The following is a 21,703-nucleotide window of genomic DNA, read 5'->3' on the forward strand; positions in this document are numbered from 1 at the left end:
GCTCAAAAGATGATAGATACAGTCTTTGTTCCACCGTTCTCTTTACTTCGCAGATTATGATTAGCTTATATTAGTACATTTTTACAGAAATTGAGATTGTAAGAGGGAGGAAAGTACCTTAAAGTTCATATTATAAAGAAGGTTGTACTAAATTTGTCAAACTTCCATAAATTAAACTGAGTAAAATTCCCGATTGTATAATCAAAGCTTTTAATGGAATGACTGTCTTTCCATAAGGTTGGACATGTTGTACCTTCAACAGGTGAATGCCATACAAGTAAAAAATGGCAGATACAGGAATGTAATGACTGAAGCTGCAGCTGTTAGTGTTCATTAGTAGTCACTTTAAAAAATTTGTTCAGAAATAGTTTTCCTACAAACTAAAGTAAAATCTTGAGCTGGTAATGTTTCTTCATTTTAGATAGAAGAACAACAGTAGAGGCAACCTAATGTATTTTCATTTTCACATTCCCCTCTAAGGTGAAAGCAGAACTAACAATTTTTATAGCTGTACCAGTGCATGCCATTAAAATTAAGAATCTGTGTTACTTACCCTGTAAATCTCGGTTTCTGCCCACTGACTCAAACGAACATGTACTTTTACTCATGGAATTACAGATATCTAATAATTAATCTTTTTTTCCTTCCTAAGCTTTAATTTACTTTTTATGCCTTTCCCTAATTATCCTATAGCAAGTTCAGATCAAAGTTTGAAATATTTTAGCTTAAATGTTTTGACACTTTGGAGTTACAGTTTGTGTGCAGTTTTTGGCATTTAGTGGCCAGCTGTGTACCCAATATCTAGCTGGTAGAAAAGTATTAAAGCTGCTATGTCATGTGGCTTTTTTTTTTAACCAAAAGCAGTAATCAAGGCCTTCTGTTTTCTGTAATTTTTAAGTTGCAAAAGCTACCATTTGATAATGCAGTCTAAAGGGATACATATAATTTAGGATGTGTATTTGTAGCTCTCATCTATGCTGAAGAAACTGTCCCTGAGCACGCTTCTATTTTAAATGTGTTCTAGAATACCTGTCTCTCATTTGAGGAGAGCTAAGTGTCGTCTTCCTCAGTATTAGTAGTGTGTGTTTGTATTGTGATGGTCTAAGGATGCAAGAGGTGCAAGGTATGTTGGAAGAGTGTTCTTTTTTTATTAAACTGAAGCAGCTTGTTAAAACAAGCTCTATAGGGCATTAATTTGTGTCCAAAAGCTTTTGTGTTCTAGCTATATCAGGTGGGTTTAATAGAAGATAATTTCTTCATATAAAGTATGCCTGTCTGTCTTTCCTTGTAATGTGCTATGTGCTGCTGATCTGATCTCTTGCAGGTAGACTGGGTGCAGTGTGACGGTGGCTGCGATGAGTGGTTTCATCAAATTTGTGTCGGTGTCTCTCCAGAAATGGCTGAGAATGAGGATTACATCTGTATAAACTGTGCAAAGAAGCCAATGCAGGGACCAAGTAGCCCTGCTCATGCACCACCTCCTCCTTTCTTATTGAGCTACAAACTACCAATGGAAGATCTTAAGGAGACAAGTTAGCAACTACTCGATGCCTGGAACTTGTTGGGAAATGGACCACTGAAACCCTACAGAAAGAAAGGGTTTGAAGCTAATGTAGCCACTGAGCTTCACTTCCAAGGATGTACAGACCTGCAGCAGAGTTGGTCCCTTCCTTACAGCTGGCTTCCTTCATACAATGGGGACGTCAAGGCACAGTGGTACCGACTCATCTATGCAGACACCGCCTGATTAGGAGCTCCAGCCAGTGTTTTTTGACTTGAGTATTTCCATCTTTGAGTGTGGCTGTTGCTCTTAGAGACTGAGCAAACCCGAGGCTGTTAGATTAGACACTTCAGGGTGTTAGAAGTACATGTTGGCAATGGAGCTGGCCTGGAATTGGTGGGCATAGGCTGGAGCTTTTAGGCCTACCAAGTTACCCTAAGGAGGTGACTTTAGAAGATATCTTTTGCCTCCCCATGCCAACCCAGTGAGTAGGGCAGTGTTTTGGGAGAGTTAAGTTGCCTCCATCTCCAGGCAGCTAACACTACACTATAAGGATGGGAGCAAGTGGATGAATTTCTTTTAATTTCTCTTTTGTAGCTAAAGGGCAGAGGAGTTCATGATCTCAGAAATCAGCAAAGGTTCTGTTTACCAAAAAAGAAACCCAACTCTACTCCACTAGGCAAAATTTTTTCCTTAGTGGGGAACAGCTGATCTTCCTGTCCTGAGGAAGGCCGGAAAACATTGATGAAGATGTCTAGCTAGACCAGAGCTTGGGAAAAGCAGAGTGCTTCCCTTTCCACAGGGGTGCCCTCTCCTGTTCCAGGCTTTGCTTAGAATTCTGCACTCCTGCACATTAAAGTTGTCTCATGCAGGATGGAGCTGGCAAGGAGGTACAGCACCCAGGGCACCAGCTTCTGTGATCTGTACCCAGGGATGGGAAGGAAAGAAGACAGCCCACTTACCTCAGAGGTTACACTGACATGTGCTTCTGTGAAAAGTTTCACTCACAACTATTTCCAGTATCACCAGGCTACGGGCATGGCCTCAAGCGATACCAGCAAGCAGTCTGCAGATACTGTTCGCAGCGCAAATCCCCCTCCCTGCTGGCTTTGCTGGATGTGTACCAGTGTACAATCAGCAACAGTTCTTGTTTGAAGTTGCCCCTGGCTTTGCCAGAGGACCAGAGGGCTTGGGGTCATCCTGGGTGACAGTTGTTTTAGTAAATCCATTTTTAAAGAAGGACTTGTTTTTACTTTTTTCTAAATGTCTCAGACTACTGACTTGTTCTATAAATAGATTATTTTTCTTTGATTTTTTTATACTTACCACTGTTAACCAGCAGCACAGACAGAGGTTCACAAAGCAAAAACCTGCCCGTGGGCTTGGGTTTTTTTACTCCATTCCTTCCTTGTAGTACAAGGAATTAGCAGTTACCTTCCCCATTCTAGCCTGACCAGCTGCCTGTGTTTAAATAGGTAAATACATTTCATGTGCTACCTTTGTGTTTGGGTTTGTTCCTGTTAGTGGGGCATCTGGGCCTTAACGACTCCAGTGGATGCTGGCTTTATGTATGTGAATGTCTGAAGCCAGCCACTGGGCTGTCTTGTCCCCCTCTCCACTCGCTCCCTATTGTGTTTCCATTCTTCTGCAGTTCTAGGAGTGTTGTAAGTAGTGTCCAGTCTTACTAGGAGCTGGATTGGGATTTAAAGAAATATTGACAAAAACAAAAGTGTTCTGTCTTGACTGTTCTGTGTCCCTTCTCTTGTTCTCTGATATTTGGAAGTTTATTTATCTGGCAGAATTATCCATCCAAAAAAAAAAAAAAAAATTCAGCTCAGGTAGACAAACTTTATCGGTTTGTTTTATTTGTGCCTGCTACCTGGGAAAGGGAAGATGTGCAAAAGAAAAAGAAATAAGATGGAGGGCAGAAGATACAGGGTCTTGGGAGCTTTGAGTGCAAATTGGGCACAGACTTCTAATTCCTGCTCCTTAAAGACTAATAAGGTGTTAAAAGCAAAAGCAAGCTGTGGTTAAGCATGTGGCTGAACGGGCACCGTAGCAAACTTAAGAGTATTATTTGTTTACTTATTTATGAAGGAGTCTATGCTATAGCTAGAAGTACCCTCTTTTTGCCTTCAGTTACATTTTTTTCTTCTCAATGTACGCTTAGTTTTGGTAAACTGGTTTAAACAGATGTTACTTTCCTTCAAGCTTTAACTGACTACTTAATGTTTCTATATGGAGTGGTAGACTGTCACAGTATTGGTTGTGGTGTGGTAGGGTTGATTCTTAAGAGTCCAGTGTTCTGTATCTCTGTGAATAGAGGGGAAGGATGGGTATGGGGGGAGGTGATTGGTAAGGGGGGGTTAGGGGTTTATGTGGTAGGAAGGATTAGGGTAGGTGGGTATAACCTTTCCTACATTCTCTGTTGCGATAAGTCATTGTTTAGTATGTAATTACCATAACTGGAAAAGTGATCTTTTAGTAAATTGCTTGAATGTTCCTGTTTCTTCTGAGGTAGAAGGTGTGGTGAGAATGTTAACAGTAGCACTAGTTACAATGAGAAGGGAACAAACAACTATACGATGCTATGGTCAATCATTCTGCTTGTAACAGCATTGAAATGTGTTGAAGGGGGAGAGTTTGGGTGGGGTTGGTATAGTGGTTAGTGTATTGGATTTTGTTTAGTGTATAGCTGTTTTCATATTATCTCATGGAGAGGGTCTTTATTACTTTGTTATTGTTTTGTTTGGGTGTTTGTTGGGTTGTTGTTTTTGGGGGTGTGGGGGATTTTGATTAGAGGGGGTTAGTGTTTGGTTGTTTAGGGGAGTGGTATTATGAGTGTTGATTTATTTTAAGCTGTATTTTGTTAAGTGCATTATTCTCTCAAAGGATTGCTGAGTAGTATGATTAGATTAATGTTAACTTTTGAGAAAATCTGTAGTGATATGTAGTTAGTGGTTGAACTTGCAGTTGTGGTATTGTTTCCAGAACTTAGGGTTTTGAATGTTTATAAAAACAAGTGCAAAGAAGCAAGCCAAAGTTAAGCTAAGGAAATAATTTTCTTACATGTCTGCTACAGCTGTCGGAAAAATCTCTCATGCTTTGGGGACGAAATCTCAGTATACACAAAATCTCAGTATACACAAAATCTTAAGCTTGTGTATCTAGAAAGGTATGTCTTAATGCTGTGTTCTACAAAGGATGCTAGTCACTGTTCATGTTATTACTCTTCACGGGTCTGACACAAAAGCTCAAAGAAATTACTTGAGCTGTTGTGAGGAACTAAAAATGGCCAGGACTTGAGTTGTATATCTTATCCAAACCATGCGGTTTCAAGCTTTTTTTTTTTTTCTTTAAAAAAAAAAAAAAAACACAAAAAAAAAACAACAGGGCCTGGAATTGGGCAGCTTTACTTGCATAGAGATAAACATCACTCCTGAGCTTCAGTTCCATTACTTTTAGGATTCATGCTTTTAACAGATCATCTGTGCCTGAATGCTTGTGCAGCTTGGACTATTTGGTAATGAGGGCTTAAGGTAAAACTGATGATACTATGAACTTTATCTTAAGGGTTTGGAATACAGTCATACAGCACAGGATAAACAAATGTCTGTGTGTTTTGTTAGCCACACTGTGAAGCTTGCATTGATCTTTTCAGTTTTTAGGATCGTAATTTAGGTTGGGGGGACTTCTGGAGGTCATATGGGTCAACCTCCTGACCAAAGCAGGCCTGACTTTGAAAGTAGGTCAATTTTTTCACAGCTGTGTCCAGTCACATTTTGAGTATTTCCCGAGATGGGCATTCAACAACCTCTCTGGCTTCCTCTTCTGGCTTTGTAGCATCTTCGATGCAAACTTTTGTCTGATGTACAGTCAGATATTCACTTGCTGTAGCTTGCCTGTTGCCTCTTGAAGAGTCTGGCTCCATATTTTCTATAACCATCCATTAGGTAGTTGAAGACTGTGGGTCCTGCAGCCTTAATTTCCAAGCTGAACAAATGCAGCTCAGCCTCCCTTGAGCCGTGTCACATGCTGCAGCCTTCTGATGATCTTGGTGGTCCTCGGCTGGGCTTGTTTCAGGTTTGTCAAAGTCTGTTTTTGTACCGATGAGCCCAAAACTGGGTATTTTAGTCCAGATGCAGCTTACAAGTGTTGAATATGGGGGAAAAATAACTTCCTTTAACCTGCTGGCCATGGTCTTAGCATGCAGCCTGGTACAGGGTTGGCATTTATAGCTGCAAAGGGATACACTGCTGACTCCTATTCAATGTATCTGCCGTTAGCCCCAGGTCCCTTGATTTATTATTTCTCAGGTGCAGGACTGATGAACTTAACAGATTTTTCATCAGTGCATCACTCCAGCCAGTCCAGATCCAACTGAATGGGAGCCCTCTCCCATGTTTTGGGTTGTCCCGCTCCCATCCTCCCCCCATCATTCAGTTTGGTGTCATCTGCAAACTTGATGAGGGTGCACTCTACCCTATCGCTCAGGTGGGTAAGATGTAAAAAGAGTATTGTCTCCAGTACCAGCCCCTGAGGTACTCCACTTGCAGCTGGCCACCTCCTGGGTTTCAAATCCTCGACTACTAAAGTCCGAGCGCAGCCATCCACCCTGTTTTTCACTGCCACGGTAGGTTTTGCATCCACTTTCTAAGTGTGTTTTTGCTCTAAGTCAGGGTAAACAACCACTGTTCTCCTCCTGTCCATAGGACTCATCACAGATGGCAACCAGATTGGGCTAGTGCTGTAGTGGTGACTATTACCAGCCACTTTATCCCTCATGTGCCTGGATGTGGCTTTAAGGAGGGTCTGTTCCATCATTTTCCCAGGGACCAGAGCAAGGCTAGCTGCCCTGTAGTTGCCTGCATCCTCCTCGTTTTCTCCTGTTCGTTGAATGGGCGTGACGTGCAGAGGGGTTCATCACAGTCCATCAAGAAAGTGATCCTCCATACAGACATTTTTCCTAGGCTTTGTTGGTTGTTGTGGCATATAAGATTCAAAGAAAAAAAAACAACAAACCCAAACTATTTGAATTGCTCTTTGTAAGATGCATGGAAAACTAAATGGCAGAACCAAGCTTCTTGAAGTGCTGCTCCATACCTGAACTCCGTGTGGGCTAGTGAGCAGTTACGTCAGTCCCATACATCTAGATGCAAGTCCGAGGTGGTCTGGTTGAAGTCAGCGTTACTGGTGCAAGGTCCTTTTGTACACAGTTCTTCACATTGGAAGAATGGCATAATACGAATGAGCACGAACGGGGGCATCTGATCGTCCAGGAGGAATGAAACAGTCTACAGCCTTGTTCATTCAACAGTAGGCTGCTTGCTAGGCAGCTGTCCAAGGATAGCTATCACCTTTATTTTGTGGTGGTCTAATAACAGTTAAGCGCAACACAGAGTTGTAGCAAAGTAAAGGAGAAAGTATTCAGATATGTGTCAGTTGCTCAGCAGACGTGCCTTGCTGTCATTCTAGGCACACGTTGCATACCTTTAAAAATAATGACTGACTGAAAGAACTGCTGTATGTTAGCAGTCATTTTGTATGTTGGAAATGAAAGATTTTAAAAGGGTGGAAAAAGTTTCTTAAAGTCATTCCTGAAATCACTGTTAATGCCCCTGTAAGAAGTTGAGAACTGTGGTCTGCTAAAAGCAAGATGTGAGGCTTCATTGAGTTCGATGAAAATGAGAAGCAGGGAACTCCTTCAAATCCTCTCCAGCTGCGGTCACTAGGAATGTGTTTGGTCAGCCTGCCTGAACCAAACAGGAGCTCTGCTTGGAGCGTCGAGGCAGTGGGGAGATGCAATAAATCCAGCCCTTATCGAAATTCTAGCCACGCTGGCTTTGGGAGGGTGATAAATGCGTAGGACAGCTGGAAACTGCACAGCAAGACATTGAGAGCATTGAGCCTTACGTAATGAGATGGCTCGGTACAAATGAATGTTAAGTTGCAAGGTAAAGGCGATGAAAGTAGCAAGGATTTACTGAAAAACAGGAATATTTGTAAGGAGACATGCTCTGAATGCCTTTGAAACAAAAGCCCTGCTGCAGTGAATGGTTTTAATCCTAGATGGGGCATTGTGTCTCAGTTGGAGGCTTTTCAGAGGCCAATTTTTGGCTGTCTCTATCACCCCCCCGTCCCCCAAAAAAGTCAGTTAAAGCCAAATGCCAGAGAGAACTGCTGTGGGTATTAATATCCGAGGAGAGCAGCCATCTCTGAACGCGCAGGTCCTGAGACCGTTGATGTCACTAGCCAGCCTGGCTTCTGCTTGTAATGGATGGGTGACGTGCCAGCAGATCAAACGGCTGCACCCGTTTCCAGGTTGATGCGGTCTGTGCTCGGTGTGGCAGCAACTCGAGTCGCGTGCCGGGCAAGGGGCACACTGCGTTGCTCCCCCGAGAAACACGCTGTTTCCTCCTGCTGTTCTATGATTAATAGCAGTGGAGCCTACACAAATCCAAATGATGAGTTTGAGAAATAGCTCAGATTTTAGCGGGATGTGAGATGAGTAGCACATTCTGTTTACTTCTGTCAGCTAGTGGTTTAACTTTTCCCTTTATACAGCTGGAAATTTAGTTAGCCAGGCCTTGTGTGTGTCCCTGCAGTGGCATTATCAGAGCGAAATACGGTAAAGATCATAATCTAGACATTATCAGTGTATTGATAGTGTTGCATCCCATTATTTCCTTGCCGGCTTTCCTGATAGTCTCTTATGCAAGAGATAGATGCCTTAGCTTTGCCTAGAAATGTTCCTGGGAGAGAGAATTGCTGCACATCAGTGTCTGAGAGTACCTGGTAAAGGAGTGGAATCATCTGGTAGCAGCCCTGCCCAATGCTGATGAATGCCCAGGTGAGCGCGTGGTACTTCTGCTCTTCACCTCTTGCTAGCAGGTGGTGGTCTGCTGGTGCAGCTGTGAACCGTGATCCAGGTTTGTATCCATACTGGTAAGGTTTAAAGACAGCTGGGTTCCTTGCTTGCTGGGCATTACACTACGGCCTTCTCTATAGTTTTTAACCAAGATTGGCAGATGATCAGTCCTGGCTACTGGTTTTTCACAATTACTGCTGTATGAAAGGAGACTCTGGAGTAGCTTGCCAGAGGGAAACCAGAGTCTTTGCCCTGAGGGGTGGACAGGCTTCCCTGGTAATCAACATGTCTGGAGTGCCTGCCGATTGTGAGGCAGGGAGGAAGCTGGCGTAGGCCGGCACTGGTGCCCTAAGCCCTGGACTACCACTCGCTGTGTCTGCAGCGAATGTAGGTGCAGAAGAAAGTGGATTATAAGTGGTTTTCAGAAGAATTACGGAGTTTAGGAGAGTGCTTCCCATGCCGTTTATGATGCTTTAATGGCCTTTCATAGCTCCAGAATTTTTGCAAGCTGCGTTTGTTAGGAGGGAATGGATGACAGATTATGCATTGGATAATAAGGATGCAGTACAGTGCTCTGAAAGGATTCTGCCCTGTTCCTGAATGTGCACGTGTGCACAGGGAATTGAAGGCTGGAGCACTGATTTCCCCTGGCTTCTGGTAGGAATGCACTTGGAATGGTCACACCCCAGGGTTTAGGGGTGTTAGAAAATTGGAGAATACACAAAACTGAACAAATAATGGAAGAGAGTACACAGCAACAGAAAAGCTAGTCACAACTTAAAGGCTGGGTTTTTTTTTTTCTTTTTTCTTGCTGAGTAAGGCAATTCTAGGAAGCTGATGGGTCAGATTCCTGTTTGGAGCAGAAAGCAGACAGTTGTTTTTTTTTTTTTTAACTCTTGTTTACAGAGCGTGCAGAGACTGCTGCTGCACGAGCAACACCAGAGATTTCTGCAAAAAGAAACTTGCTTTGCTTTGTCCTAAGAAACAGCTGTTCCAAGTCCCTGTTCCTCTCTCAGCTCTGGTGATCTCAAAGACGACAGTTGCTTCATGTGCTTTTTGCTTTCTTCCCTCGGGCCTTCCCAGTACACCGTGGGAAATCCCTGCTCCAGGGAAGTTGAGGCCAAAGGAAATCAGGACAAATTCCCTTCGCAGGCTCTTTTTGCTCCTCCCCAGCTGCTTTCCCTTCCCAGCAGGGGAGATCTCACCTCCCACCCTTCTAGGGCTGCCTGTCTACTTCCAGAGAAGCTATGAGACTGCAAACTGCCTTTCAAGAGCTCTTCCTAACTTGCAGCTCAGTATTTCCTTACCCCACTGCCGGGAAGTGCAGAGCTGCCGTTCCCCACCTCCAAGCCGGAGCATCCTCCGTGCAGGTTAGCACCTTGCTGCTGTCCTGTCAGCCCTAGCTGATCCTCCAGCTTCTCCACTAGCCGGTTGCTGGAAGCAGAGAGGCTCTGCGGCTCCGCCTTCCAGGCAGCGCCACGCTGAACCTGGGAATGGCACAGGGGCATGTGCACCTTCAGACTTCTTTTGACAGTGGCTGTGAGCTGTTACCTGTGCTGTCGCTGTCAACGGGCTGTGTTGGGGCATCGCTTGGGTTCCTCACTGCGGCTGCACCGACGAAGCCCGGTTTTATCTCTCCAGTAAGTTGCTCCCTCCTGAAGTCCCTGGCTTTCCTCCTCAGTGAGCTGAGTGCTACCTCTATGTCCGTTAGCATCATTAGGACCAGATTTGGACTGTAATAAAAAAGGGCTGTTTTTTGGTTTGCTCTTCTGTAAATGCACAGCTTCTGTTCTAGCAGTAGGGTGTATGCTGGTACTGCTACGCAGTTCAAACACCGCTGTAGGAAACTTGTAGGGTAAATAATGACCAGTCTCATTTTCCCCCTAGGTCCCAGTTATGGTGAATACCAAGATTAAAGGTTTAATTGGCTCCATATTTTTAATTATTTCCCCCATCTGGACCATGGATGCTTGCATTTTTTTCGCTGATTGCCATGAAAACTTCACATCTGGGCTGTGACTGACTTAAGGAAACCACATTTCCAGCACTCGTCAGATGATTGGCAAGCAGTACCGGACCCTCTGCCTTAGCTTGCAGTGGCCAGGAATGAAGTGTTTTCTATCCAAAAGAGCCTGTCTGGCTAAAGGAAAGTAATTAATTAATGTTAATGATGGAAATACCTTGTGTTTGTATGTATTTCTCCCTCTGACCTCTTGGTCAGGTCAGCCCCCATACGTTTTATTGCAGGTGGGCAACAGTATTTGAATTCATGGTGGCAAGAGGGTAACGTGGCTTGGAATTTGGTATTCAAAAGTGACAAAGAGTGAAGCACGTGAGCAGCAGCACCCCTTTTGTGCCCTCTGGAGGGGCTGCTCCCAAGCAATGCCAAGAAGCTTCCCTACTCCATGTAGCACGTGGCTTTGCTAATATCTCTGCGCCTAGTGCCTAGGCGCTAAGCCCCGGCTCCACTGCCATTCCTCCTCTTGACTGGAAGGGTTAGCTTTCTTCAGACATCAGCTAGATCTAATTTGAGGCTTAGTTTTTTCATCTCTGTCACTCATCAACAGAAAAATAAGATTGCCTTAAGTTATCAAAACTCGCAAATGACTCTTTACCTAAATTTTTGAGGAAAAAACGTCTAAGACTGAAAGAAAGAGACTCAATGCCATGTTATGTTGCAACTGACCACCAGAACAGGAATGACTTGTAGACAGGAGATCAGCCTCGGTGTGAAGCTTGCTTCAGGCAGAATCCCATCCATCTGGGAAGATGTCTAAATGCTCTAGGTCTTGCTCATGTTATGTCTCAAATCCCCACCGCACACTGAACCAGTTCAGCAGATGAGTGGTAGGGAGCGCGTTTTTGGTATGTGAGCTCCTTTTTAATCTGTCCGCAGAGGTAACTCAACACTGAGTGTCTGCCTACGCTAGCTTGCAGGGACCTCAGCGGGGCAGCCAAGGGGAAGGTTAGAGAACGGCTGGCGGTGACCACAGAAGCAAAACAAGAGACGCAAGCTGCCTCCGACGAGCAGCAGCTGGAAGCGGATGGGCTCTGTGGGGGTCGCAGCGAAGCTCTGCGGAGCCTTGCGGGGTGCCTGGGAACGAGCGGCATTTCAGGGCTCTGGACTCCCAGGTGGTGCCTCTCCGAGCACAGCATCCCTGTGCGCTGCGCTGGCCCGGGAGCTCAGCTGGGGCACGCCTCATGCCGAGATGAGGGCTGCCTGGGCTGTTTCCAAGAGGTAAGGCCTCCTGGCAACGCAGGGGCTTTCTGAAAATCTGCTGTATTTCTGATTTTTGGAGGCTGGAAAAACTGAACCTGTGTTTTATTTCTTACTGACCTTTTTCAAAATGACGAAGTTTTTCACTTTGTTATCTCTTACTTAGAAAACTTATTTCTGAGAAACTTTTTAAAAGTTTCTCTCGTTCTGCCCGCCAATGACCATCTATTGGATTTTCTCCCAGAATGGAAACTTTGTTTTCTGAGTAGTTAACAGCCCAGTAGGTCTCTTGAATTTAAAAGTATCCTTTCACTTTTTTTAGAGTATGTAAATAAGCATGAACAGATGCTCTGAAAACACTGCCCAGACCTTACCTGTTTAAAACAAAATTTTGGGTTTTCTGTGCAAGAATCAGTTAAGTGGGTGCAACGGTGTCTCACCTCTAAGAAAAGCTTTTCCCTTTTCCTGCCCGAACATCCCTCTTCCAGGCAGACAGGGTGAAGGGGCATCTAAAATCCCAGCCCTATCAATGTCTTTGATTTCATTCTTTGTGCAGGCAGTCTGTTTCAGATTCATCCTCTTCACCTCAGAGGAGTAAGGTGTGCAGAGCATAAGGAAAGACCATCATCCCAATGGTCCCAATACACAGCTCCTTCTCTAGCCCACAATCTACCCTGTATCTAATCAATCTGCTGATCTCGTACTTCTCACTTCTGGGCCACCGAAGCAATACTGCTGTCGTTACGAGTCTGAAATGATGATTTCCTTTGGCATATGGTTCTTGATTTGAAAATGTCCTCTAATTAGCTCATTGGCTGCAAGAACTAACTGATGAGTTTCATTTTCTTGATGCAAACTATCCATTTTCACATCAGGAGGTCGACGACTAGTCTTCAGAAGGGCATCGATTCCTGCCCTCTCCCTAAAATGTGCTCAGGCTCTGTTCCCACAGTTGCCCTGGGGCTTACCCAGGGTTTCTTCAGGCTGCCCAGTTGCTGATGAAGTGGAACTAGGGCAGAGCCCTGAGGATCTGGTGGTACCTGATGGAGTTGGAAGAAAAGCAGAAGGAGATGCTAAAAAGATTGAAGACTCCAGACTCGGGAGTCTTTGCTTGCTACTCAACTCTTGTTTATATTATATATCACGTTATAAGCATATATATAGGTATCTATATGTATGTGCTTATAACTGCATAACCTTGCAGTGCTTTTGGTTTTGTCCATAAATGAAATGGAGACACTTTTGAATTCTGAGCAGAAAAAACCCTGTTTCTTGCTTATCTGTGCAAATGGCCAGAGTGTTTTAACAGAGACAAGTTACTAAGCAGAAGTCAAAGCAGAGGTAAGACATGAAGCACTGCAGATCTGCCTGCCTGGGCACTCCTGCTGTACTTGCTTGTGCGTGCAATACAAACGCCTGCGCCTTCCTGCCTTAGTCTTGGGTTTGCTGTTCCAGATGGGCAATTGCACACCTGAGACGCATCGCTGTTTCCATTCTGTTCTCGGCGGCAAACTACCGGCACTGGATGCAGCTGAGACAGTGGCGATGGGAATTGGCAGCCCGTTTGCTGCCCCTCCCTTACGTGGCTGGGAATTCGCATTACGGCCAAAGCAGGTCTGGGGGCACAGTCCTTTTGGTCTCAACTTACCTCCCCCTATGCTCTACCACTTTTGACCTTTGATCAGAGGCACATAGAGAGGGACTCGGCAGCGCGCTGTCAGCCTACGCACCGAGTGCAGCGCAAGCATCACCCTTAGCTTCTGCATGCAGTGGAGTGGGGGTACGGCAGCGATATCTGCAGGCGAGGGTTCTCCAGCGCTGTACTTGCTGTGAGCATGCCGTCCTGTGTTCAGGCTGTCCCTGAGCTCTGGCTAGTGCAGGAGCGTCATCTGTTTATCTCCTGTATGCAGAGCGTGCTGTCCACAGACAGCGGTATCTTGCTCCACAAACAGCCTGGGCACAAAAGCGAGGCCTCCACCGCTCTGCAGGTGTCCAGTGGGGACGGTTTTTCTTGCTTTGGGATTCTGGTCATTCGGGTTGTTATTTGGAAGCGGATTTTCACTAGGGAGGCTGCGTCTGAATAAGGCTGTCAAAATGGCTGCAGTAGGATCTTCTGTCACTGTGGGAACTGTGGGCCTTGCAATGGCTTTTGGCTCCTGCCATTGTAGTTTCAAAATATACGTGCCTTTCTGGGAGGGACATTAGTGACTCAAGCAGGAGTCAATCCTTTGTGCTTACTTTGGCTTCTTTCTCTGCTGAGCGGTCTCCAGGTTCCTGTAACGTGCCAGTCAGTATCAGCCTCTACTTATCAACTTTTTGTGCATATTTGTGACAATTTTGCCTGCTACAGCCATGGTCACTTAAGCTGAATGATCTTTTCAGGCTGAAGAGGCCAGTAGCAGGGTGGTTATCAGATAGAGGAAACGCATTGTATTTGCTCTGGCCTTTGGTTCTCAGATAATATAATGGCAAATTGTGTTCCTGGAAGCTGGGAGGTGGCTTGCAAGATTACACAGCCCCGAAAGGCATGGAGGCAGCTTGTCATGTGTGACAGAGGAACGGAGTGGGAGGTCGAAGCGGGGAGCGTAGCTGCTCCTGGTGCTCAGCAAAGGTCAGAGGCAGCTGATGGCTCCTTCACCTCGGGAATGCTGAAGCAGCAGCAGCAATTTTGTCCTCGCCACTCTCCTAAAAGTGCTTTGGTGGCTTAGGAGCATAAGTTCATTTGAAAGTTGCTGCTGCTTGCAGAGCAGTAAGAGGTTGTGTATGTATGTCACCCAGCAACCATTTCCATCTCCTCTTTTCCCCTCATCATCCCTCTAAGCGTGTGCCTTTGAATCCCTCCTCCTTTTAGGTTTGAACCACATCTCTGGATTGCTGGGTGCTTTGGAGGAAAGAAGTCTAATTAACGCTCATTCCCTGCTCAGCTGGATGTAGATGTGAAGCAAGACCAGACCTGGGAGTAGGTCCTGTGGTTCCTACTAGAGCACACAGGGCCAGCGCTCGTGTGTGCTGGCTGTGCAGCATGGGGTGGGCTGGGGCCAGTTCTTGTGCACATCTGACCCAGAAAATGTCAAAATACCTTGTTATCTCCAGAGAAAGCTCGTTCCAGGCTTGCTTTGTTTGGGCTATGAGCACTTCTCTGGGAATGCAGCCTTAGCTGCTGGTGGAAGACTGGGACCAAGCTGAAGACAGAAATCTTGGCAAATGTGAGGTAAAGAGAAAGATGAGCAACATGCAACATAAATTTCAAGAGAGGAATCAATAGCCTTTAGGATCAGGATTTTCCAGCCTTCGTCCTGGCTGAGGTGTGAGGTACATTAACAGAGACCTGCTGTGGTTCAGCGCTCTTGCTCTTCTCCAAAAGGGGTTTTGGGGAGAAGCGCCTAAGCCAGCCGTGCACCGCTCGTGCCCCGTGCACCAGCACTGCGCTGCTCTGCACCAGCAAAGGCAGCTTGGCAGCCTGCCTGGACCTGGAAGCTGCTTCAGGACCCGCTCGGGGAGGCATCGCTCCGGCGCGGGCTGTCCCAATAAATGGTGGGTTACGGCCCAGCCACATGGGATGGGGCTGGGAGGAGCGCGGCTGCTCCGGCTGGCACCATCTTCAGCCTGTGCCCTGCGGGGTTACTAAATAGGCAGCCTCCCATTTCTTACTTCCAGCAGGGGAAGCCACTTGCAAAATAATGCCCTTGTGCCATCCTGGGGGGTGGCATGAGAGCAATGCAGGGGGGACAGGTGCCAGCATCAGTGCTGCCGCTTGCCAGCACTTGTACTGTTGGAAGGAAGATGCTCTGCAGCCGCCTGGTGAGGTTCAGCTTGCGCAACTCGGGGTGGCAAACACTGCTGCAAAAGCCCTTCCCTGGTGTTCTCCTTGTTCATATAAATACACATACGTATATTTTATCTATCCAAATATTTTTAAATGGCATTATCTCATTAGATCTTAGGATTAAATTGTTTTCTTGTTACTACAGCGTGCATGTTCTCTAGGCTTGTTTCGTTTGTTTTTTTTTTTTTTTTTTTAAATTCATATTCTTCCATCTCTCTCATTTGTTTCTTGCAAATCTGCTTCCTAAGGTTTTGTTTGTGGCTATCCCTGCTCTTACACTTGGCATGGATATGGTTACAGACTCAAAATCTTAAACATTGAGATTTCATCCTTTGCATTTTTCCTTTAGATTTCCATTGCCTCTGACGGGCCAATTAAAATCCCTCCCAGTTTCTTTGCCTTCTGCAATTTCAAAAATGTGTATTGAAAACATCTTTTTCTGTAGTCTTAAGTGATTCTTTGTGATATTTATTGGTTCTCTTCTCTTCCCATCTTCAGTAAAAGGATTGATTTTTTTTTTTTTTTAATCTCTCAAGTAACATCTCCCAAAACCATATGGACTTTTTCTTGTTTCACCCCAGAAGATGCATAAAGTGATGCTTTACTTTAAATACGCTTAGCTCAGGATTTCCAGCTTGCTTTTGCACTTGTAGATTTAATATTTCCCCTTGCTGCTTATGCTTACACTGAACATTTGTTTTCATTTTCAACTTATTGGGTTCAGCGCAGTCTTATCTCGCTGGCTGGAAGTCAAATGGTTCGTTATTGATTACACGGTTTCCTATCATAGTCTATTAGTTCCTGCGAATCAGCTTGTCGTCTTGTTGATAAGATTATTGCCTTCGGTGCGCTGTAGCGATCGTGGTTATCCAGGGATATTTGAGCAGCGATGCGGATGTACGCAATAGTTTTGAGAATCTCTAGAAATGTTTCCTTAGTCAATCTCCTCTCTCCTTACACCATTCTGTTGCACAAGGCAAGGTATTATTTGACTTTGCTGGTTTTTTTTAATCCCTATATCCTTATGCTAACTATTTAACAACTACACTATTCACTGTTAGATGGTTTCTGCGCAGGGATATTCTCTGCTTCTCACAGTCTCGCGTAATTCCTCCTCTGGAACATCTTCCCTGGTTTCCAACAGTCACTGATTTGAGGACTGGAGCTGACTGGTTTACTTGGACCATCCTGTTTAATCGCTGCTGCGGAGGAGCAGCCCGTTGTGAATTTGCCTAGTTCCTTTCCAAATGATATTCTGTGGCAATGGCCCCGGGTGCCATGTTTAATTATGCACAGTGGGAGGAAAAAATATTTCCTTTTGGTTTAAATCCGAATATTTCATTGGGTGCCATTAGTTGTTGCACTGTGAGATGTAGTGAAAGATATATTCATCTTATCTCTTTTCCTTGTTTCCTAGACCTTTGTTGTCACCCTCTTTTTATCCTAGGCATCTCTTCCCGAGACAAGGAGTCATCATGTATTTGATCACTCCTCGGTTAAATCCGTTCCTTACCTCTGCCCGTCCCTCTTCGCTTTCTCTGTTTCTCCTGTGGGAAGTCCGGTGCTGTGTTGGGTACACCATAGATTAACGTGGTGACACCACAGTGTTTGCTGCTTCATTCCTGTTGTTCTCCTAACACCTTCGCAAACTGCCTGTACGCAGCTCAGGTTTTGCTGCTGCTTTGCAGGCCTGATACAAGGACGCTGAACCCAAAAGCGTGATTTTTTTTTTTTTTTTTTGTTCTCTTGCCCCAGATATTCATCAACAGATGTAATAAAAATATTTTAAAACCTTGGACTGTCACAGCTGTAACACATCTGCCATGAACAATATCCCATTCTGTTTGCCTTTTTTATGGCCTCAAAGCACGGAGCTAATGACATCAGGTAACTACCTGCAGTAATCCCAAGGCCTCCTTCCCGAGCAGCCACAGCTAATTTTGCAGCCCAGTGTTGGGTATGCACAACTGGGGCTGTTTTTCTCCCTGCTGCATGATTTTTCATCTGCTGCTTGATTGCGACTTCTGGAGTGATGTCCTGGGATGGGGCAGCGCTGCTCCTGGGAAAGACCAGCGGCAAAGATCCCTGTGTGTGAGGGAAGAGAGATTGCAACCTGCTGAATTTCTGAGTGAGGCTGTTTTGGGCCCTGAGTAAGAAGCAGCAGAGAGTTTAGCAGAGTTTATTTCCAGCTGAGAGCTCTGCTGCCTGCCACTGCTCCTGGCCATGGTCACAGCCTGGCTGACCCCCTGGGCATTGCAGGTCAGGCTGCAACGCAGGACCATGCCCTGTGCCCGTGTCCTCCCTGCTGAGGAGAGACCCCACGACGGGAATTCGCTGTGAATTCGTGTTTTGGCTCTTACCTCTTCCCAGCAGGTCTCGGGGCTTCGGCTCTCTCGGGCAGAGCTGCGAGGGCACCTGCGTGCGGCGGTCTCCCGCGCCTCCAGGGACAGCGCTGGGCAGAGAGACGATGGAGAGCGGGAGCCAAGCGGACCCCGGCCCGGGAGGCAGAGCACTGGCGGAGGCAGCAGGAGCCCTTCTTGCAGGCGGGGGGAACGAGCCCCTTTGCACTGGCCATGAAATCAGTCATGTGTAGGTTTTTGTCCAGCCCTGGGGGGTGGGGGAAGGAATGTGGGTTGGGCGAAGTCTAGGATTACACCACCGCTGAATTTTTCTTTCCACACTTTAAATAGCCAGCACCTTTCGGTCCTGCCTTCGCGTCTCCCGTCAGCTCGCGCCCCGACAGCACCATCCGCAAGGTAACACCTCTGCCCCTGTTTTCTTCTGCCCTGCTCGCCCCGCACCCACCCGGGTCTGCCGTGGATGAGAGGTCACGGTGCACTTTCTGCCTGTTTAATAATTTTCTAGCGTGGAGGGGTCCTCCCCGTCCTTCCTTGTGGCCACTGTCAAACGCCTGCCAGTGTTTCTTGCTCCTCTTCACGTCCCAAACTGTTTTATAAGGGACTATGTAGGGGGAGGGGAGAGGTTGAAAGTGCTGCTTTGCTTTGTTTTTTTTTTTTGTTTCTTTTTTTTTTTTCTCTCTCTCCCTGGATGGGGGAGAGTGTCATTTGCTGCCAGTGCCTTTTCCTGCTCTCCTGGCGAGGGAGTTGCAGGCGGGAATGAATGGCAGCGTTAGGCTGGGGCTGGGGGAGCTGCCTCTGTGGGGCACGAGCAGGCTCGAGGGCTGTCACCGTGCGGAGGAAGGTGCCCTCCTTGGCACAAGGTCCTCAGTGATCCCGGCTTTGGCACCAGGTGTTGGTGGGAACCGCAGTCCTCACCCTTTGCCCCACGGGGCTCGGCGGCCAGGAGGGCGTCCTGCTCACGAGGAGCAGCTTCAAACACCCCCTGAGCCTCCTAAATGGCTGCAGCAGAGCTGGTGCCACCCGTGCCACCTGTACCTGTATCCTCACTGTGCTCCGAGGCACCAGCTGTGCACCAGCAGTCACGCTATGCCCTGGCTTTCCTGGGAGGAGAGGTGTCCTCTCAGAGGTTTTTGGGGAAGGTGGGGCAGTGGGAGAGGTGCCCACCTACTCTGTGCCAATCTTCTCTTAGCAGAGATCTGTTTAGAGATGGGAGAAGCTCTTGCGGTCCCAAAGCTCCCCAAGAGTGGTACTGTGGGGAGCCTCTGCAGCCAACAGGCAGATGTTTGGAGGGGCAGACCCTGGGAGAGGAGAGTCATCCCAGATGGCCATGGTATCTGCACCCTTTCTTTTCCTGCAATTCCAGGGACAGCATTATCCTGAAAAATCACCTTTTCTCGCAGCCTAGTAGATTGCCAGCAACAGTTGCCACCACTGAAAACAGAAACTTGTTCCCCTCTTGTTTCAGTTTGTCCTCTTTCCACATCTACGACTTGTGTGTTTTGTGGCTCTCATTACATGGTCTGTAAAACCAGATCATGGTAAGCAGCAACAGGGAGAAGTGAAACCCTTATAAAACATCTTGTCAAGTATTTGATCTGCCACCATGGAGCTCCAGCCTGGCTGAGCTGCTGGGTCTTCTGTGTAACACTGTGCTTAAAGGATGGGCTTCCAGAAGCAGCAGTGGTTTGAGATGAGTCAATTAAAAATAATGAAACTGATAGTGGCTTTTAAGGACTAGTTTTGGACTAAGCAATAAAAGCACATGCATGTTCTTAGCACATTGCTGCCAGCAGGAATCAGTATAAGGAGCAAGAGAGGAACAGTTCAGCGTGCGTGCACACGTCCTCTCCCCTCTCTTGCCTCCTGTAGCCCAAATTTCTGCCTCGTTGCATGGCTTGTGCTGAACATAATGGAGGAAACTCCTTCTGAAGGTGGGATGGATTACAGAGTCCCCGGTGCCGTCAGCAATGGCGAAACAGTGCCTGCATACCCTGGCATGGAAAAGGAGAAGGAGGAGGAGGACCAGACCCTGGAGCGAGGGCAGTGGAACAACAAACTGGAGTACGTCCTGTCTGTGGCTGGGGAGATCATCGGCCTGGGAAACGTCTGGCGCTTCCCTTACCTCTGCTACAAGAATGGTGGAGGTAAGTGCAGCCCTGGCCCCGGCCAGCCCCAGGGGTGCCTGGTCACCGTGTCCCTCCATGGTCCCTCCTGCCTCTGCGACATCCGTGTCTGGCCCTGCTCACCCCTGGCAGCAGCTTCTCAGCAATGCCCAAGTCGTGAGTCTGAAGAGAGGATGCCAACCTGCCAGCACAATGCCACCATCTGGGCCACAAGCTGGGGTTGTTTTGACCCGGTGGGATGTGGGTAACCGAGTGGCAAGGTCCTAGGGTTTCTGGAGGCTGTAGCCATGTTTCCCTGAGGCGTGCAGAGCCCTAGTCCTGCTGGTGAGATGGGCGGCCATCTGCAGGGGGAGGCAGGAGGAGCACGGCGGGGGCTCGGCTCTCTGAGCAGTGTGGCTCACTCCAGGCACCTCTTCCTTGAGGAGCACCAGGCATCCTGTGCAAATAAGACGGTGGGTCCCAGCAGCGTAGCAGGGAGCGGTGCGGGAGGCCATGGGGCACCGATGTCCTTGCAGGCACTGTGAGGAGCTGCAGCATTTCCTGGAGTCTCATGGGGCCTCCAAGGGGCTTTCGGCCACAGGTCCTGGTCTGGTGTTTCACCATGGAGGGATGTCCCCTGGGTGCTGGAGCCAGGTGGCAGAGACAGGGCAGAGTGAGGGCATTTTCCTTGCCTTGGTGCGGAAGCACAGCACCCCTCCTGCCCCCCATGGTGCCCCCCAGCATCTGCCGGAGCTGCGAGCGCGTGGGAGAGGGGACCCCTGCCTCTGAGGCACATGGCAGGGCTGTGAGGTGTGCGGATGGGTGTGCTTGATGGAGAGAGAGGGAGGCGAGGTGCCGGCACATCGGTGCTGCTCAGGCTGTGCTCGGCAGTGACTGGTGGCCGGTCCCCCGCGAGGCTGGGCTGCCCCACAGCTTGGCGGCGGAGCTGGGCTCACTTCTGCAGGTGGAGGGTTGCTGTGGGCTTTTACTGGTGTTTGTGCCTGCTTCTAGGTTGTGGCTGCCTTTTAAGGGAGAAAACTGTTTAAAAAAAAAAATGAGAGTCCGAAGCTTTTCTCAAGTTTGGCTCAGTGGCACGTGGAGAGAGGGAGTTGCTCTCCGTGTCTGGTGATTAATTGCTAATTGGGCTCTCTGGAAGGGCAGGGGAGAGGGGAAAGAGCGCTTGGTTGGGAGCTGGCAGAGAGCGAGCACTGGGGACCCGGGGCTGAAATCCCCTGGCTTGAGCTCGAGGTAGTCTCATGGGCCTCACTAAACTGCTTTCATCCCAGTGGCATAAAAGAGGATTAACCACTGTTTAGCTACTTTCACGCCGTGCTTTGCTCAGTGCTTGTTTCTTTTCACCAGGTGGTCAGGCATTTTCTTTCCCTGTTGAAAAAGGAGGATTTTTCAGGTTTTCTTTTTCCATGGGGAACATTTCTTGGCTGCGTGCTGAGCCGTGTCTGCTCCTACTGCTGCACCCTTCTGGGGTGCCATCCCGTCAGGGGCAGCGGGACCGGGGACCCTGTCCTGACACCCCTTGCCTTGGGTGCCAGGGGAGAGCTCAGGGAGGGCTCTGGGGAAAAGGGGAGCTGCTGCCTGTGGTTGGACAGCAGAGGCAAGACACAAAGGGATTTCTCAGCCTTTTTCCCCCCAAGAAATGGGCCTGAAGCAAAGCCCCATGAAGCGGCAGAGACTATGAGGAGTTTGAAGTCTCAGGCAAATTTTTCATTTCAAACCCCTTCCCATGAGGTTAGAGAAAGGATGGTGCATGAGGCTCTCGTGCAGAGAGGAAAGCGTTTCCCATATGGCTTCTCCTGGGGCAGGGCAGTGCG

The 21,703-nt window shown here is 47.5% G+C and overlaps 2 protein-coding genes across 13 annotated transcripts in view; both read left to right on the forward strand.

The window, feature by feature from the left end:
* KDM5A (lysine demethylase 5A) overlaps nucleotides 1–3,716 on the forward strand; it is a 50,515-nt gene extending 46,799 nt beyond the window's left edge. The window contains exon 28 of one of the 2 annotated variants that reach the window (XM_082309980.1): nucleotides 1,325–3,716. In XM_082309980.1, the coding sequence (XP_082166106.1) occupies nucleotides 1,325–1,537 (213 nt within the window). In that variant the 3' untranslated portion in view covers nucleotides 1,538–3,716. The remainder of the gene's footprint in view (nucleotides 1–1,324) is intronic. The other variant, XM_082309981.1, reaches the window with a different exon arrangement.
* The window catches only part of LOC309589624 (sodium- and chloride-dependent GABA transporter 2), a gene marked incomplete at its 5' end in the record, with an annotated part of 48,235 nt that continues 29,440 nt past the window's right edge, over nucleotides 2,909–21,703 (forward strand). For 2 of the 11 annotated variants that reach the window (XM_082309983.1, XM_082309986.1), the window contains 4 exons: nucleotides 11,414–11,607; nucleotides 17,786–18,001; nucleotides 18,103–18,168; nucleotides 19,642–19,916. In XM_082309983.1, the coding sequence (XP_082166109.1) occupies nucleotides 11,414–11,607; nucleotides 17,786–18,001; nucleotides 18,103–18,168; nucleotides 19,642–19,916 (751 nt within the window). Of the gene's footprint in view, nucleotides 2,977–11,413; nucleotides 11,608–13,120; nucleotides 13,201–17,167; nucleotides 17,300–17,571; nucleotides 17,672–17,782; nucleotides 18,002–18,102; nucleotides 18,169–18,961; nucleotides 19,103–19,641; nucleotides 19,917–21,703 lie in introns of those variants that run through there. The other 9 variants (XM_082309989.1, XM_082309987.1, XM_082309990.1 and 6 more) reach the window with 9 other exon arrangements.

The sequence above is a fragment of the Platalea leucorodia genome (genome assembly GCF_965183815.1).
Source record: "Platalea leucorodia genome assembly, chromosome: 4".
Taxonomy (NCBI): domain Eukaryota; kingdom Metazoa; phylum Chordata; class Aves; order Pelecaniformes; family Threskiornithidae; genus Platalea; species Platalea leucorodia.